Source organism: Branchiostoma belcheri, unplaced genomic scaffold (genome assembly GCF_001625305.1).
Source record: "Branchiostoma belcheri isolate BF01 breed outbred unplaced genomic scaffold, Haploidv18h27 scaffold19, whole genome shotgun sequence".
Taxonomy (NCBI): domain Eukaryota; kingdom Metazoa; phylum Chordata; class Leptocardii; order Amphioxiformes; family Branchiostomatidae; genus Branchiostoma; species Branchiostoma belcheri.
In genome coordinates, this window is record NW_017803379.1 from 1,293,897 (window position 1) to 1,310,628 (window position 16,732).

At 39.6% G+C, this 16,732-nt stretch overlaps 1 protein-coding gene across 2 annotated transcripts in view; it reads left to right on the plus strand.

The window, feature by feature from the left end:
* Positions 1 to 16,732, plus strand: part of LOC109467986 (alpha-1,3-mannosyl-glycoprotein 4-beta-N-acetylglucosaminyltransferase B-like) — a 43,194-nt gene that overhangs the window by 17,858 nt on the left and 8,604 nt on the right. Inside the window, exons 4-10 of one of the 2 annotated variants that reach the window (XM_019766169.1) lie at positions 1,059 to 1,112; positions 1,873 to 2,013; positions 3,722 to 3,855; positions 12,194 to 12,240; positions 12,681 to 12,794; positions 13,241 to 13,316; positions 14,112 to 14,226. In XM_019766169.1, the coding sequence (XP_019621728.1) occupies positions 1,059 to 1,112; positions 1,873 to 2,013; positions 3,722 to 3,855; positions 12,194 to 12,240; positions 12,681 to 12,794; positions 13,241 to 13,316; positions 14,112 to 14,226 (681 nt within the window). The remainder of the gene's footprint in view (positions 1 to 1,058; positions 1,113 to 1,872; positions 2,014 to 3,721; positions 3,856 to 12,193; positions 12,241 to 12,680; positions 12,795 to 13,240; positions 13,317 to 14,111; positions 14,227 to 16,732) is intronic. The other variant, XM_019766170.1, reaches the window with a different exon arrangement.

The following is a 16,732-nucleotide window of genomic DNA, read 5'->3' on the forward strand; positions in this document are numbered from 1 at the left end:
CTTGTCGCCAAGTTGTCTTCCAGGTTTCATAAAAACTTTCAAACCTCTGTATACAGCTGGGTAAATTCCATTATACAGCTGATAAATGGTCCACGGTGAAAAGTTGCCTGAAGGGACAATAAAATCATTATTGCTTTCCTGCTTTCTTTCACCTTTTATAAAATCCCAGTTTATCATTCTGTTTGCCTTGACAATTAAAAGATCATAAAAAGAAACATGATGGAACCATAATTGTCTAATTTTGGTCTCCTCAGTGATCAATACCCTGGAGTCCACATCACACGACTTTCATTACGTGATAGCCTTTATTACATGCACTACACATCTGTCTTGTAGATTGCTTTTCACACGTTCATTTGGAAACACTGTAATCTAATGATTCAGCTTTAATTGCAGTTTACACATCTATGGATGAACTCCCTGTGCATACAGTGCGCGCGGCACAAGAGAAACATAAATAGCAGCCGGCTTAATTGTGCGTGAACATGAGTTTCTGCGGTAATGCGAGTGTGATTCCGTGTGGGGAATGAAGTGATAATAGCCAGGCAATTCCAGATGGAATGATTGGGAGAGAGGGATGGATGGGGTGGGAGGAGTGGATTAATGGCAGGGCTGACAGAGGGATATTAGATATGCCACCTGTTGGGTGATAACGGTGGCCTGTATCCTCGGGCTACAGGATGACATGCATCACAGCAACCTGCACCTACCAGGAAAACTTCTGCAGGGATTTGATTGGAAAGAGATGTTGAATCTCTACATGTACACACATGTACATGGGGTCAATCTGTCGTGGAGATTTGCGCATCCCTGTACAAATGCTTAATCCAGTCTCCTGTGAGGGATAAAGATTCAAATAAAATCAGATCTCTTAATAAATCCATGGCTTACCATCTCCAAACTTTGTCACTGTTGAACAACTGATGTCTGATAAGTAAATCACTGTGACGGCTCATTGCAAATCACAATTCCGGTATATACAATATGAGTCTAAAATCCATTTACATTTTGTATGCCATTGAGAAACTACATTTAATCCAATGCATGCACTTTTGCAGGAGATACACCTCACCACAACAGGGCAAACCTATCTAACCAGGAGACAGAAGAAGGTTTTTACTTTCACAGTTTATTTTGAATTCAAATTGTATGGTGAAGGATGACTGCAGGTGAAGGAAGGGACTATAAAGGGTTATAACGAAGGAAGTTCATGTCTTCCCAATTGGTATTTCTTCTACATTCTAATAGAAAAGGGACTCATTTGTACAAAGTGTATTCTTTCTTTTTTTTAACAAACTGAAGTGATTTTCAACCTTTGTTCCATAGCTGCCCGTCCATTTGATAAGGCCAGTGCCACAAATGATGTCAAAAGTGTCAGGCTGCCAACATGAACTTACTTACTCCCACCCCATAAAAGCCTACACAAACATCTGGTCACAGTGTAATAAAACTTGTAAGTCAGACTAAGCAAACAGGCTGGCACCAAGCTAATAAATTTTACTGTATATACATGTACATTGAAAAGTACCTGCACCAGACATATTTGCCTTCACTACTCAGAATTTAAGAAGTATGGATCATACTATAAACTGGTATGACCTTTACCTCTTGCCTACTTCATAGGTAGTAACATTCAATTCAGCAAATAAAAATCCACAATACACCTACTGCCCAGTATGTAGACCGGTGCAGGTAGACATCAGAAATACCTACACAGCTCCAATTTTTCCTGCACTAAGGTGCATATACGCTCAGTATTTCGAACCCTGACTTGTTTTAATCTACACTCTGCCATCAAAGGCAAAGCCACACAGGTAAAGACTATGCTATGATGAAAACAGATCATAGATGAACTTTATTGTCTTCCCACAGAGGAGACGAAGAGGAAGCTGCGGAGCCTGGTGGGAGGGGGGGACCTACAGCTGCCCAGCATCTACAACTACATGCCGCACCTGCGGGAGAAACCAGACGCCCTGCAGCCCGCATTCCACCTGGGCCAGGGCAGAACTGGAGGTGAGACGGACATAATCTCAGCACACTTTAAGTCCTGATGTTTGTGACTGTAACATTTTAATGCCTAATTTCCGAATAGTTGGTTGGCAGAACATACATTGGGACACCAAAGCAAGGTGAGAGTCTTTGTGTGGTTGTGTTTGTGACTGTAGCATTTAGCTAATCTCTAAGCAGTTGTTTGGCAGTTAAAGTCCAAAATACTTGTGACTGTAATATTTTAGGGCAGGCAAGGACATGATTTAGACGTATCAGTTAGCTAATCTCCAAGCAGTTGTTTGGGAGTGGAAATCGTAAATGTTTACGACTGTAGTATTTTAGGGCACAGAAGAACAATGAGATGAGATCAGCTACTAGTAATTTCCAAACTGTTGTTTTGGAACTGAAATTGTAATTCTTGTGAGTGTGACATTTTATGGCGGGAAGGACATGAGGTGAGACGAATTAAGCTAATCTCCAAGCAGTAACATTTAGGAGTTGAAGTCGTAATGTTCGTGACAGTTACTGTAACATTTTCCAGTCTTCCCTCCCTAACAGACGCTGGCTGATTTAATGAGCATCCCCACTCAGGCTGAAACATGGCCAAGGATTTCCCACAACATTAGTCAGATAAAGGAATTGATTACAGAGAGGAGAAGTGTTACTGGTATTCCAGTTTTGGTGCCACCTATAGAATACTAGAGGTTGATAAATTGGAGATAGTCAGAAAGATACCCTTACACAGTTCCCATGCAAGTGTTGTGAGTCCTTTTCAGCCCGTACGGTATCCTTCAACTATTCTCACCTTTTTACATTCATGAAAAGTTTCTTGACCACCCCTGTTTAATTTTTCTGAATGGAATAATCCAAGGTCCTTCCAGCAAGATTCCTATGTATCAGTTTAAAGTATCTAGAAATACCAGAGAGGATGTAGCAAGCTTACGGGTGGCATTTTTCAGAGAGCTGTCACGGTACAGAATGCATCTCCCCTTGACATATGGCGTTACAGCTCCTTTCAAAACATCCGTCATGCCATGCCGAGGCTTTTACGCTACATTTGGCGTGATGGCTTTCTCTCCAGTGCCCTCACATGTTTGCCGGCTGCCCCGGGGTATGCAGTACTGAAACCGGAAACAATCCATGATGGACTGTCACAGTGGTGTAGCACACATAAAGTGTACTGCTATGTGCTTTAACTTTCACAGACTGTTAAAACTTATTCACTGGAGAGACTTACAGGAAAGAATGCTTTACATTTAAAGACCATCTATGTTTAGCGCCGACCTGCAAAGTAACAATGCAGACGTACCTGCTGACATATTTTAACATCTGTGGTTATGGTATCTTTCTGAATCCTTTGGTCCATATAATCACCCTTCAGCATGATGCAACTTTAGCCAGATATTTTAAAACTTTCCTTCAAGCTTCAGTTAGAAAATTACGACAGCATTTTCTTGGGCGTCAATACAAGTTGAACTGTGTACTATTCACTTACATCTGTTGGATACTGGAGTCACAAATAACCTTAGCCCTGGAATTCAAAGTAGAAGGAAGTTTGAGAAAGACATGAAAGAAATCCCTAAAGCTAGATTTAAAGAGATATAAATTTCTACTGACATGTTCTAGGAGTTCTAGGCATTTGTTGTGAAACATCTACCACTGGTGTATAGATCTGTTCATATGAATTGTATGTGTTGACTACTCTAACATGAGCACTACCTTGTTCCTGCAGTGTCGTTTGTTCTGGGCATCCCCACGATAAAGCGTGAGAAGGAGTCCTACCTGATGCAGAGTCTGGCCTCCATCTTAGACGGTTTGTCTGACGAAGAAAAAGATGACTGTGTCATCGTGCTATTCATCGGGGAGGTGAGATAGTCATGTTTTTTTGTCAATTCTTCCTCTTCTGTAAAAGTTACATTATAGAGAGTTCACATCAGTGTTCTAGCCAGTATCTGTCTTTCCATAAATGATGGACAAAAATTTTGATCAATCCGTCATGATTGAGTGAATGATATTGGATCATTTTGATCAGGTAAAGTACATCACAGCCATGGGCTGAATTGCATACTTTTTACATCTCAGTGGACATTTTTGATGGACAAAAATCAGCATGTAAAGAAATGGAAAGAGATGTCATTCAACTAAGCTTAGCCTACCAGCAAAATTTGCTCATCAAGTTACAGGAAATAGCATTTTAGAGCTGTCAAGATTTCAACATTTCTCCCTGGGATTGTTGCGCCATGCACCTTTGCCTCTGGACATGATGTTACATCAAAAGAAATTGAGATGATGAAAGGAAATTTCAGGCTGGCTAGAACACTGGTTCACATGATATTATCTCCTATCTATTATCTGCTGTCATATTGGCGTCTTGAGAGCATTTTCATAAATCCAATATCAGTGAAGAGTTGTCACAAATATGGCATATCTGTTGAGATGGGGCTATACCAAAGGATTTAATCTGTTAGAAAGATACATTAATTGAGATCACCCCTGACTTCAGGGAGGATCAACCCTTACATATCTTTGTTATTAAAAGGCTTTATTGATGAGTATGCTCCTGGAAATGTGGCACAAAATCCTCACCATGTACGTGTATATTTTATAGTATAGACATCTGCCCTTGACATTTCTCAGGTCTGGTATGAAGAGATTTACTGAACTTCACAGTTTCAGACTGAGACCCTGAATGGGGTCTGCTAATACCATTGAATTTTAAACTAAGAAAAATGAAGGGGATGAATGTCTTTGACATGTAGTGGGGATAATGCTGAAAAATAGTTCCTATACTCATACAAATGACCAAAATGTACCAAAAGTTTGTAGTGAACATCATTAGATGCAACAATGCAGTTCTTACGATAATGATTTTCATTTTTCTTTTACCCATTTTTTAATGCCTGACAACCGTGGAGTAGGAGATTAAAATCAAACAAGAATGTCATGATTTTATAACCTTAAAACTTAACCCCACCCCAACAGGATAGCAAAGAAGACTACATTGGAAGCACCTGTTTTTATACCTTCCATGTCCCTTGCCCACCCCCATTCTTATCAATGCTCTTCCCCTAAAAAAAAAAGTTGAATCTGAACTCTTCAAACCATATTAACCTGCCCATGTATTTCCCAAACCTTGCAGGCTCCTATTGCTCATGATAATGGTACAATAACACAGGAATCCTTCTGGGCAGACACTAATTGGCCAATAACCTTCTATTAATTTAATGGTACTCAGATGGGATCATTCCTCAGTGCAATCACCCAGCTCTGGACCAGGGGAATTCGCAAAGATCAGATTATTTCAATCTCTCTCATGAATTAAATATGACAGCTGACACGTACACGAAATGTCAAGTTAGCAAATCTTAAACTGCATCACAATTCTTTTACATCATTGACTGAAATCCAGCAGAATTTTAGGACAAAATTGTAGTGTTTTGATATAGCCTGCTATTAATTGAGCTTATTATTATTATAGATTCAATCTGAGAAAGTTGCAAGAAAAATCTAAAAAGGCAAAAGTGCTACCGTATCATGTAGTAGTTTCCAATATGCAACGTTATAAACCACTTGTATCAAATCAGATAAATAGCGACTTCAGCTTTATTGGCCATTTGAGGGGCCGTGGAACATGGCTGTCACAAATGTTATAACCTGTATCAAATGTCGCTGCCTGCTTATTGAATTTCACCAAGATGGGGTGGAAAGAACATTTCACCTAAGTCATTTCAGGAGGTCATTCCCCAGTGATGAACTACATGACGTGTGCTTTGGGATGGAATAGATTTTGTTGCATTGTCCTATCTATGGATTCCTCTATCTTTGTTTGTTGCTGATGAAATAACACACTGTCAGGAAAATTGAGTTTACATAATTTTCACAACTTTTTTCCATTAGTGTCTGACTCAGTGTTTTGAGACAAAAACTTTTAGAAAACAAAGGAATTACATGATCATACCAACTGTGTAACTCAAGTTCAAAATTGTATTGTAAATCCATGCTTTTTATCAGCTTTCCAATGAGAATTGATCAAGGTTCTAATTGTCTTTGAACAAAGAAGTCAGAAATCTTTCATTCTTAAAGATTTTAAGGGTCCTTCAATACTTACAGATGTAACCAAAAAATTGAGAAAAGAATTCCATTTCGCATGGGAAGAGAAAATTTTGATTCAAAACCTGCAAAATTTTAAAGTGTCTTCAACAGATGGTAACAATTTGTGATTTATATGCCTGATTTTGGAAAATTATCAATTTTAATATACTGTACTTTAACATCAGGTTGGGGTAAATTCCTTTATAGCCTTTACGATCAACAATCTATACTACAGTATGGAGCTTTGTTTTTAAGTAGCATTGGTGCATGAATGTATCAAGCTTTTCCAATTATTTATCCCATAGATATTACGCCCTCTTTTGGTAACTTGTAATCCAGTTTGTCCAGTTTTGTCCCATCTGCTACTTGTGAGAATGAGGAAAAGGATACACTCTGTAAACTAAGATAGCTAGCCTTTGATACCAGCATACGAAATGTAATCACATGCTTCGCTAGTTTCAATCACATTCTGGTCAGCCTGAACGTGAGGCATGGCGCTGGGGTCAATGGAAGGAGAACGCCAGAGAGGTGTAATTGGACTTTGGTTGGTGTTATGGATAATAATTAGCCCCTGTTTGGGATAATGTAGCAAGCAGTGGTGTTGAGTGATTAGTTTTGAGTGCATTGTCATTAGCTTGTATTGCTGCAGCAGTAATGAGAAATATGTCAGGATAGTCAGTCTGTATCTGTTGAAAACTGTAAGCATATGCCTATTATGTTATTGTATGACCTCTGGCTATACTGTCCATGGTACTGATCTGGTGTTAGTGATGGTTGTCACTGTCCATGGTACTAGTTATGCAGTCCACAGAACTAACTTGGTGTTTGTGGTGATTCAATGATGATTTCACTGTCCATGGTACTGATTTTGCTATTCATGGTATGGTTTTGGTATACCTCTAGTTTAGTGATGGTTTTGCTATGGTACTGATTTTGCTGTCCTTGGTGCTGACCTTGCTGTCCATGATACTGATTTTGCTGTCCTTGGTACTGACTTTGCTATCCATGGTACTGATTTTGCCATCCATGGTATTGTTTATGTTGTGCATGGTACTGTTTTTGCTGTCCATGGTACTGATTCTTCTGTCCATGGTACATGTATTGTTTTTGCTGTCCATGGTACTGATATTGCTATCCACGGTACTATTTATGGTGTCCATGGTACTGATTATGCTGTCCATAGTACTAATTTGGCTGTTGCGGTGGTCAAAAGATGATTTTCCTGTCCTGGCAGTGTTTATAGTCTAGACCAGTGATTGCTGTGCTATGACTACGGTGTTGATGTGGTATTCATGGTTCTGATTTGTTCCCCCACTACTGACTTGACATTAATGCTGTCTTGGTGTGCATGGTGCTTGTGCATAACATTGAACATTCCCAAGTTCATCCTGCAGGCACATTGACATTCCCAGCTCACCCCAGGCCCAGCCCAGCAGTGATTTATAACTCTGACAGATGTCTGTCCGACACCACCGCATCAAAACTGATCAGTCTTAACGCCAAGTTTGGGCAGCGGCATTAGTGCCGGGATTACGCCAATCGATGCAGACCATCTCGTGTTATGACAGGCCGCCTCATTTCTGCGGGCGGGGGGATTACCTACAAACGGTTGTCAAGCGGTCATGCCGCGAATACCAGCGCCCTTCGTGGTTAGCGTGATGTAGAGATAATCGTGATGTAGCTTCGCTTTAACCTTTCTCCATAACGAGGCTTTTCTAGACAAATGGTGATGGCTTTTTGATGGACAAAATTTGTCAATCTTGAAAGCCTTAACTGACAGCACCCTTTGGAAGATGGGAGCAAGCTTAGCTGTATATTGGTAGTTTAAATGTAATCTTGATTTCTCAGAGTACATGTCATTTTTCCTACCTTTTGAAATATAGAAGTTGAATCTAGTCCAGATAAATGTGCCAGATTATCTGTGCATAAATGTGCTGCAGTAAGATAAAGTTGTATCAAACCAAACATATGTCTCGACTTGTTTTATGGATTTTATTGTACATTTGGGAATGTATGTGGGGAAGCAGGAAGAGCAGTCAATGGATGATTTATCAGTTGGCATTGAACAATTCTACTTCTACAAAATACAAAACTGCTGGTCATGAATGATTATTTAGACAATAGTAGGTAAGAAATGTTCAGGCAATCAACCTCCTATCTACTCCTTACTTAAAGAATGAATAGGTATTAAAAGTTTGAGTTCTGTTTTATTTCTTTGCTTTTACTATTTCAGCAACTTATTTGACAATGATATTGGATATAATGTGTTAAGTTTGAAAATATGTAATTTTGCAGTTTAACGACAAAAAAAAATCATATTTCATACCATTTCATGTACCAAAAAAACATAAAATAAAAGTTACTCTGATACACCAACATTTTTTTTGCTAGGAGCAAAAATTGAATTGTGCTGTTATCCGTTGCACTAGTACTTGAGTCACTTCGGTGCCAGTATTCCCAGTAGATATGAACTGAAACCACTCAACAAATCCCTTACCTAGCCTACTGTACTACCAGGGGGGAGGGGGGCACATGATAGATGAGATATTTCATAGCCGGCTGATCCTATGGCAGGTGGGATATTGCCGGTATAATCCAGGTGGGCCTCAGGGAGACCAGAGTTGGTAGGCCTTTAATTCACTTCTAACCCAAGTGGAACAGAATAGGGACTTGCGTGTCATGTATTATTTCTAGGGTATATATATAGTCAGATTGAAATACCCACCTGCAAGCAGCAATTTACTGTAAATGTCGCTTCTCCCATGTTTTCTGAATAACATCTAACTACTTGTTGTGGACAGCATACTAAACCTTACACAGTAGTTTGGTAGGAACAACGGCTTGATAGATATTTGAAGAACATTTGTCATCTTCAAATTGCAGGTAGAATTTTTGACAACTTACAATTTTGCAGGTAAGAGATAAAATGTATTTCTAGCACTTACATTTTTTGGAAGATGAAAATGAAGGGAGCTCAAAATATGGGATCTGATATATAGTGTTACTGTAGTGCCGGTATTTATAGGAATGCAACTTTACGAGTGGTGCAGGAAAATAGATAGGGGGATAAGGCTCGTTCTGGAGTGACCATAAAAAAGAATGAGACAAGAAATCATTCCAAGAGATCTACACCTAAAAGCCTGTAGGACTGTGCCAGAATGCTCTCCAGCTCTGTGATATATAATATGACTGATGGGGCTAGATAACCAGCCTGTCTGGAACTGAATTCCAGCTAGAAGCCAGGGATCTGCAGTCTGCATTTAGGTCCTGGCTGTGTACATGTATCAATTGGTGAACTCTTCACTGTCTCTTCTCCCATGTGAGTGTTCCTTTATAAATCATACCAATGCCTATCTTAGCTTTGGCTAGTCCTAACTCTATTGTATGGTTCACACCACCGAATTGCGTTGAACATATTATTGCCTAGGTGTGGCTAGATGGCTACCGGTACTAGGTTGACCCAATTACACTTGTGACATTGTTCTTTCTGTATAGGAAGTACAACTGTAAAGCAATGCTTATATATTAGGTTGAGAGCTTTCAGAAATTACTATGTCTCCCTTAATACTCCCTCTACAAGAAATTGGGAAATCCAAACTAAAATTGATAATCTTAATAGCAGTCAAAAACCAACAGTCACTGTTACAAACTGCTAGTTTCATATATTGTATGCTACACAGGTCTTACCCATGAAATATTTACAACTTGTACCCATTCTTTCTCCAAAGGTCATCAAAAACTATAAATGACTTTGAATGTTCTGCCCCAACTCTGATGGCCTGAACTGACTTTTAAAATGTCAACTGTGCCAAATAACATTTTGGGCCTCTGATAACACGTTGATCATATTATCTATCGAAACATGCGCAGAAACCAGGGCTTTCATTTTGGCTTTAGAACATTTATGAGATTATTTGACAGTAAAATTTTGTTTGCAAGAATATTCAGTACACTGTGTTAGATTACAGGACACTAGATTGCCTTTATGAAATATGGCGGACAGTCATGCATGGCAAAGATGTCACAAAAGGTGTGGTCTATGACCCGAGTCCAGCGAGACTTATAAAGTTATATATAGATCAAACTATAGTGGGGTGTTGGTCATGCCCTGACTGCATTTGGGCTGTGATAGACTTTATAGTTTTTGGGTTGAGGAAAGTAGAGCAGAAAAGGCATGAGCATCTAAGCCAGGCAGTTTATACATTGGAAGGTTGCTCTATGTGTATTAATGTATAAGTAAGTTCAGGGCTTGAAGTACTTTTTTTTTTCATTTTTGCAATACGATTTTTGCAATAAGATACTTCAGCTTTTCTCACCTCATTTGACCCAAACTGTACTCCCTGTGGAAAAAATTCCACACAAATTCCACCATTAAACATTCAGTACCTGGCACCTGATGCTGTTGGCATTTACTGCCCTGAAACATTACTCTAATAACACCTTCCTAAATGTATGTAATCTAACAGTGTTAAATCCTTCTTGAGAACCTCTAATCTAAGTGCTCCAATCTCTGTACATTATCCATCCATCTAGGTTAGAACCCATACATTAGGCCACATCAATTCATTTCCTTGGTTTTCTGACATTTTCAAGTTAAAAGAAAGAAGAAGTCAAGATAAGGGCCATAGGTTCACAGGAAAAAGTTCAAGTTACATCTTATATTCATAGCTATACCCATTCCTTGAAAGTATGTGTACCAATGTGCAGATGTTCCTTTAGACTCTGTTTTCATTTCGATTTTCCAGTTGAGTGTTATTCTTTTTAATCTTACATGTAGAACCAACAGATTAAACTGGCAGGGGTGTGTGTATCAGGAATACACAGTGCTGCAGCTGTGTCGGTACAGTAGAACTGGTTGATAGTAAACTTGCTAAATTGTACTGAGACTTTGGCACAAGCTGGCAGGTAACATTTGACCTCTGCGCGGCGGCGTAACGTGGCAAGATGGAACGTTGCCACGGACGGAAGCAGGAAAGGTCACGAACCTCTTGACTCCAAAACGGACCCTCTATAAAACACTGGAGGTCTTAAAGCGATGTATCATCAGTGAACTGCAGAAGCACAGGGCCTGTATATGACATCATGTGGCATTTATAGGCCTGGGGTAGGGTTGGAATGGATTTAAAATGTCAGATCACTTGAGTTCTGTTTCAGTTGTTGACAGTTTAAAAGCTAAAAGACCGTGGACATACTACTATGCATGTTAAACTAATGGAAAAGGTACACATATTTTGTTGCCCAATGGTCAAAAATTACTTTTGATTCCCAGGAGTTACTCTGTGTTATTTAAAAAACTGTGCATACATGTACAACAAAATTGCTTTTTACAGATCATACCCTCAATGCACAATTTGCCCCTTGGCCAATCAGTTTGTTTATTACAGCATCAAAATACTGAGAGTCATTTTAGGACCATGCAGTAGTTTGAAACAATAGTTTTTCTTGTCACAGTTAGAATTTTTCTTTCAATTCCTGTTTGATTTCTCCTTTGGGCCAATCAGGTTGTTTGGTACATCAATATACTACAGGTCATTTCAACTTCAGGCCAATAGGAATGTCAGAGTACATCAAACTTGTCCTTTGAGCCAATCAAATTCTTTATTACAAAATCAAGATGTTATCAAACCTCCCTCAAATCTTCCATAACTTGACCTTCATTTCAACCTCCCTCGACAGCCAGTTGCCGGTATTTGAATTGACAGCCGTTAGATCATATCCTGACTGTATTATGTACAGCTATGCCCCGCACTTGGCATTGATGGATTGCTCCCTGGTTATTGGTTGACAATGTAAACCATTTAGATTACACTTTTACCTAATATGGACGTGCATCGCATTGAAACTTATGAGGCTGTAACATTTGACTGTTCAAAATCAACTGAGGTGTAAAATGCCACTAAAATCTCACCAGGCCTAGTAATAATTCCAGACAAGAGTTAACCAAATGGTCATACGATATTTATTACCATCTCAAGTCGTTAAATAAGGCAATTTTGTTTTTATGGCAATCATATTTGCTCACTTGTTATTGTCTCTTTCTGTAACTTTTTTTTTTAATTCTGTACATGTTGATGTTATACCACACCATAATATATGGCATCCTTTGTTGCAGACTGAACAAGACTATGTACATAGAATTGCAGAGATGGTCAAAGAAAGGTAAGTCTGCCAACATCTGTTGCCATCTTAAAACCAAAGTTTTATGGTAAACAATATACAATCTTGGGTAACTCCTGGGTATTACTGTCAGTATTTTATGTATTTAGTATGCTCATAGCCTGGCTGTGGATGGACATAAAATTTTAAATGAGCAATATTTTGATGTTAGACATATGGCTAGGATTACAGTTACAGTGGTACAGAATTGCTAATTCAGAAATGAAGAGCCATAACCATTAAAAAGCTCACAAGTACCTTTGAAACCACTCCAGTTTGGTGTCTTTGATAATTTAGGCCGAAAATATGCCAGTGATAGTATCATGATCTTTCCCCAAGTGTGAGAGCATAGGAAATGTATTGCATCACTTTCCCTCTCATCAAGTTACTGAATTAAATGTTCCTTTACATTGACTGTCATTTTCCCTACCATGTTGTTGCAGCTACAAGGCTCCTATAGAGTCAGGGTTGTTAGAGATCATCTCCCCACCGGCTGGTTTCTACCCTGACCTGGACTCACTCAAAGAGACCTTTGGTGACCCCAAAGAAAGAGTCAAGTATGTAAACAACACCTCTATGTAGGGTAGAACTTTTGTTAGCATACAGTAAATAGTAATCAGATTTCTTAACAGTTTATAGCCTGGTTACCAGACCTATTTTAGCTCCCGAGTCTATATCCTCTCCACAAGTAGAGAAGATATAAACTTGGGAGCTAAAATAGGTCTGGTAACCAGGCTATACAGGATTGATGATGATACACACCATCTCTATATCCTATTGAGAAAAAGGTGTTTTTTTTTCAGGACACACTATATACTATTGTCCCTGGTGTGGAATAGTTTTGTCCTTGGTGCTGAATGGCTGAAAGTTGTTTTTGACAGACATATACAGTATTTACTTTTGATTATACATCCAACATACTCGAACAACAATTATGATATACTTCATGAGATTCTTTGATTGCTGTATGTTGATCTTTCCTTTATTACTTCTGACCCTACAGGTGGAGAACCAAGCAGAACTTAGATTTTTCTTTCCTAATGATGTACTGTCAACCAAAAGGGCAGTTCTATGTCCAGGTCAGGAGTTTTTTCTGCTTTGTTACAAATTTGTTTTAACTAGTCGTATGCAAGACTCTTAACTCAGGGTAGATTGTACACAACAGAGCAAAAGTCATGACTCATATTTTTACAAATACACGACGCAGTAATGTATATGCACACAAGAGACTCAAAAAGGTATCCTATATATAGCCTAATTACCTATCAGTTGCACCACTACTAATGTTGGCTATATGTGGGTACATTTGGAGCTGCTCTCATGGCATAAAACATGAAATAGGTTACAAGTCAAAGCTGACCTAAGAAAGTACAGTACCACTACAGAAACTACTAGTCTTCTCTAAGTTGTAAACATCAGATTTACATTAGTTTTGATGCCCCCTGCAGTTTATTACAGTGCAACATAATATATATATATATATTCTATAATTACAAAATAAGCAAAGCATACCAAAATCAGGTGTTGTATCAAGGCCCATACATCTCTCACTCACTGCTTGACATACATTATTTATTGGTTTATTTGTATCAATGTATCAACAACAACATATCTCGCAGCCTTAACATACAGGGCTGAATTCTGATGTTTGTTTACAATATAAATCATTAATTAATAGTAGGGAAATACAAATTACAATCATGTCGGAATCTACAGGTTAATATATCACTTTACTTCAACAAATTTAGATATTTACAATAATGCCTTATATCACTCAAGTTTTGACATATGTGTAGAAGAATAATCATCATAATATATATGTAAATGTAATGTGTGTATGTAATAATAACATGTAAATGTTGTTTGTTCTACAGTTGGAAGATGATGTCATAGGCAAGCCAGGCTACATATCAACCATGAAGAACTTTGCTTTGCAACAGAAAACAGAGGAGTGGATGATACTGGAGTTTTCACAACTTGGTTTTATCGGTGAGGATTATGCTATATTTACATGCTATCTTATGAGCCTTGCCCTTACGGCTATTCCGAGATCAGGGTGCGCCAATGGCATCGTGCTTCGTTATGTCAATCTTACTCTGTATTTATCGCATTCTGTTGACATTTATCAAACTTGTTATACTAGTACAGTTATTTTCCAGACAATCAGGAAGAGATTTGGTGTTAAGATGTTTAAAACTTATGCTATGGCCAATTTAAGACCAGAAATTGGCATAAAATCTACGTTATGCTGTTGCACTTGAAAAATGCCAGTTTTTGGAATATGCTTTTAAGTAATTTGGGAACAAAAAATGGAATGAAAAGATTTGCAATATGTTCAGACATGCTCAGTCTGATATGTTTTGCAAAAAACCTGATGATGATTGGAAATTTCTCTTTTCTACAGCGCATTTATCAATATGTTGTACACGTTATGTAAAATTCATAAATTAACACATTGCAATAAACTGCTATTGACACCTTTTTCCCAGCCAGGACCGTTAAAATCCACAGCACCGATAAACCGTGGATTACTCCTCACATTAAGCAGCTGATCACCTTGAGGCAAAGGGCATTCCACAACCAAACCCCACTGGCTTTTAGATTCTACAGGAACTTGACACAAAGAGCGTTGGCCAAAGCTAAAAAGACATACCATGCAGACAGAGTTAGCAAGCTGAAATCCGCCAATCCAAAACGCTGGCACCAGGAAGTCATGAAGATGGCTAACATGAAGAAACCCAATAGTACGATTACAGTTCCTGGCATTCCAGCTGATGATGACCTCGCCACCGCAAATATCATCAACTCAAGCTTCGCCGAGGTGTCTAATGCCCTACCCGAGCTGAACACCTCCTTGTTACCATCATTCCTCCCCTCCCCTGAACAGCTGCCAAGGTTACTTGACTGGGATGTCTACCAGCGTCTTCGAGCAGTAAAGCCAAACAAAGCCTCAGGCCCTGATAACATCCCACCGAAACTGATTAAAGAGTTTGCCTGTGAGCTGACTTCTCCCCTCTGCCACATCCTCAATGCGTCATTTGCAACTGGCGTGGTCCCTCACCAGTGGAAGCAAGCCGTGGTTGTGCCTGTTCCAAAGTCCCAACCTGCTACACTGGACAAGTTGAGGCCCATATCACTGACCCCCCAGTTTGCTAAGATTGCGGAATTCTTTGCCTCTAAGTGGATTACTGACGACATTAAGCTAGACCAACGGCAGTTCGGCAGCTTAAAGGGCCGCTCCACGGTTCACGCCCTCTTAAGCCTGGTGGACAGACTATCCCTTGGAGCCGACACACCATCAACCATCAGCACCATTGTAGCCACTGATTTTACTAAGGCTTTTGACAGAGTGGACCATAATACAGTGATCACTAAGCTGCTCAACAAGGTTGTAGGCCCGAGCTCGTTCCGTGGGTGTGCGACTTCATTTCTGCGAGAAAACAGAGAGTACGGTATAGAGGAGCCCTTTCCGACTGGGTTACCCTCTCTTGCGGAGTTGCCCAAGGCACATTACTGGGACCTATACTCTTCCTCGTTTTGATCGACGATGCCGCTAGTGATGCCGTCAGTTATGCCCTGAAATACGTAGACGACATGAACTTTCTGAAACAAGATCCATCCATCTGCCGTCCTGTACTCCAAAACGACCTTGACCAACTACATTCCTGGACAATGGACAACCACATGCTCCTGAACAGTAGCAAGTGCATGGCAATGCACATTACATTCTGCAGAAACCCACCACTGTTACCCCCACTGCGGATTGACTCCTCAGTTCTGTCTGTTGTCCCCTGCCTGAAGATACTCGGCCTCCGCCTTCAGAGTGACCTACGTTGGAATGAACAGGTCAATCATATGTCTGCAAACGCCGCCAGGAAACTGTTTATTCTCAAGCGTCTCAGGAAGTTTAATCTCTCACAAAATGAACTCCTAATCATCTACACTGCATACATCCGTCCACTTATGGAGTACGCTGTTCCCGTCTGGTCCCCGGGACTTTCTAAACAACAAGTTGATCAGCTGGAGCGGATACAACGTAGAGCCTGTCGGATCATCATGGGTCCTGCCTATACCGGATATGCAAGCTCACTCGAACATCTGAAACTCACAACGCTTGCCGAAAGGCGCGAGACTCTGTGCCTGAACTTTGCCAGATCACTTATCAAGTCTGAGTTCGAGCATTGGTTGCCGAGACGCAGATCTAGCATCACAGGCAGAAGTACCAGAAATGCTCAAAAACTTGACATTCCAAAGGCTAAAACACAGAGATACAGAAACTCACCAATACCCTACCTGACTCGATTGTTGAACCAGCATGACTTTTAATCTTCAACTTATTTTTAATGCATTGTCAATGAGCGAATATTCTCTTACTGTCACTACCAATTCTTTGTATATATGACGCTCCTCTTTTATTGATTATTGTACTATATTTTAATCATGTACTGTATTGTACTATTGCACTACCTTTTAACCCTATATCGCCAACCATTAT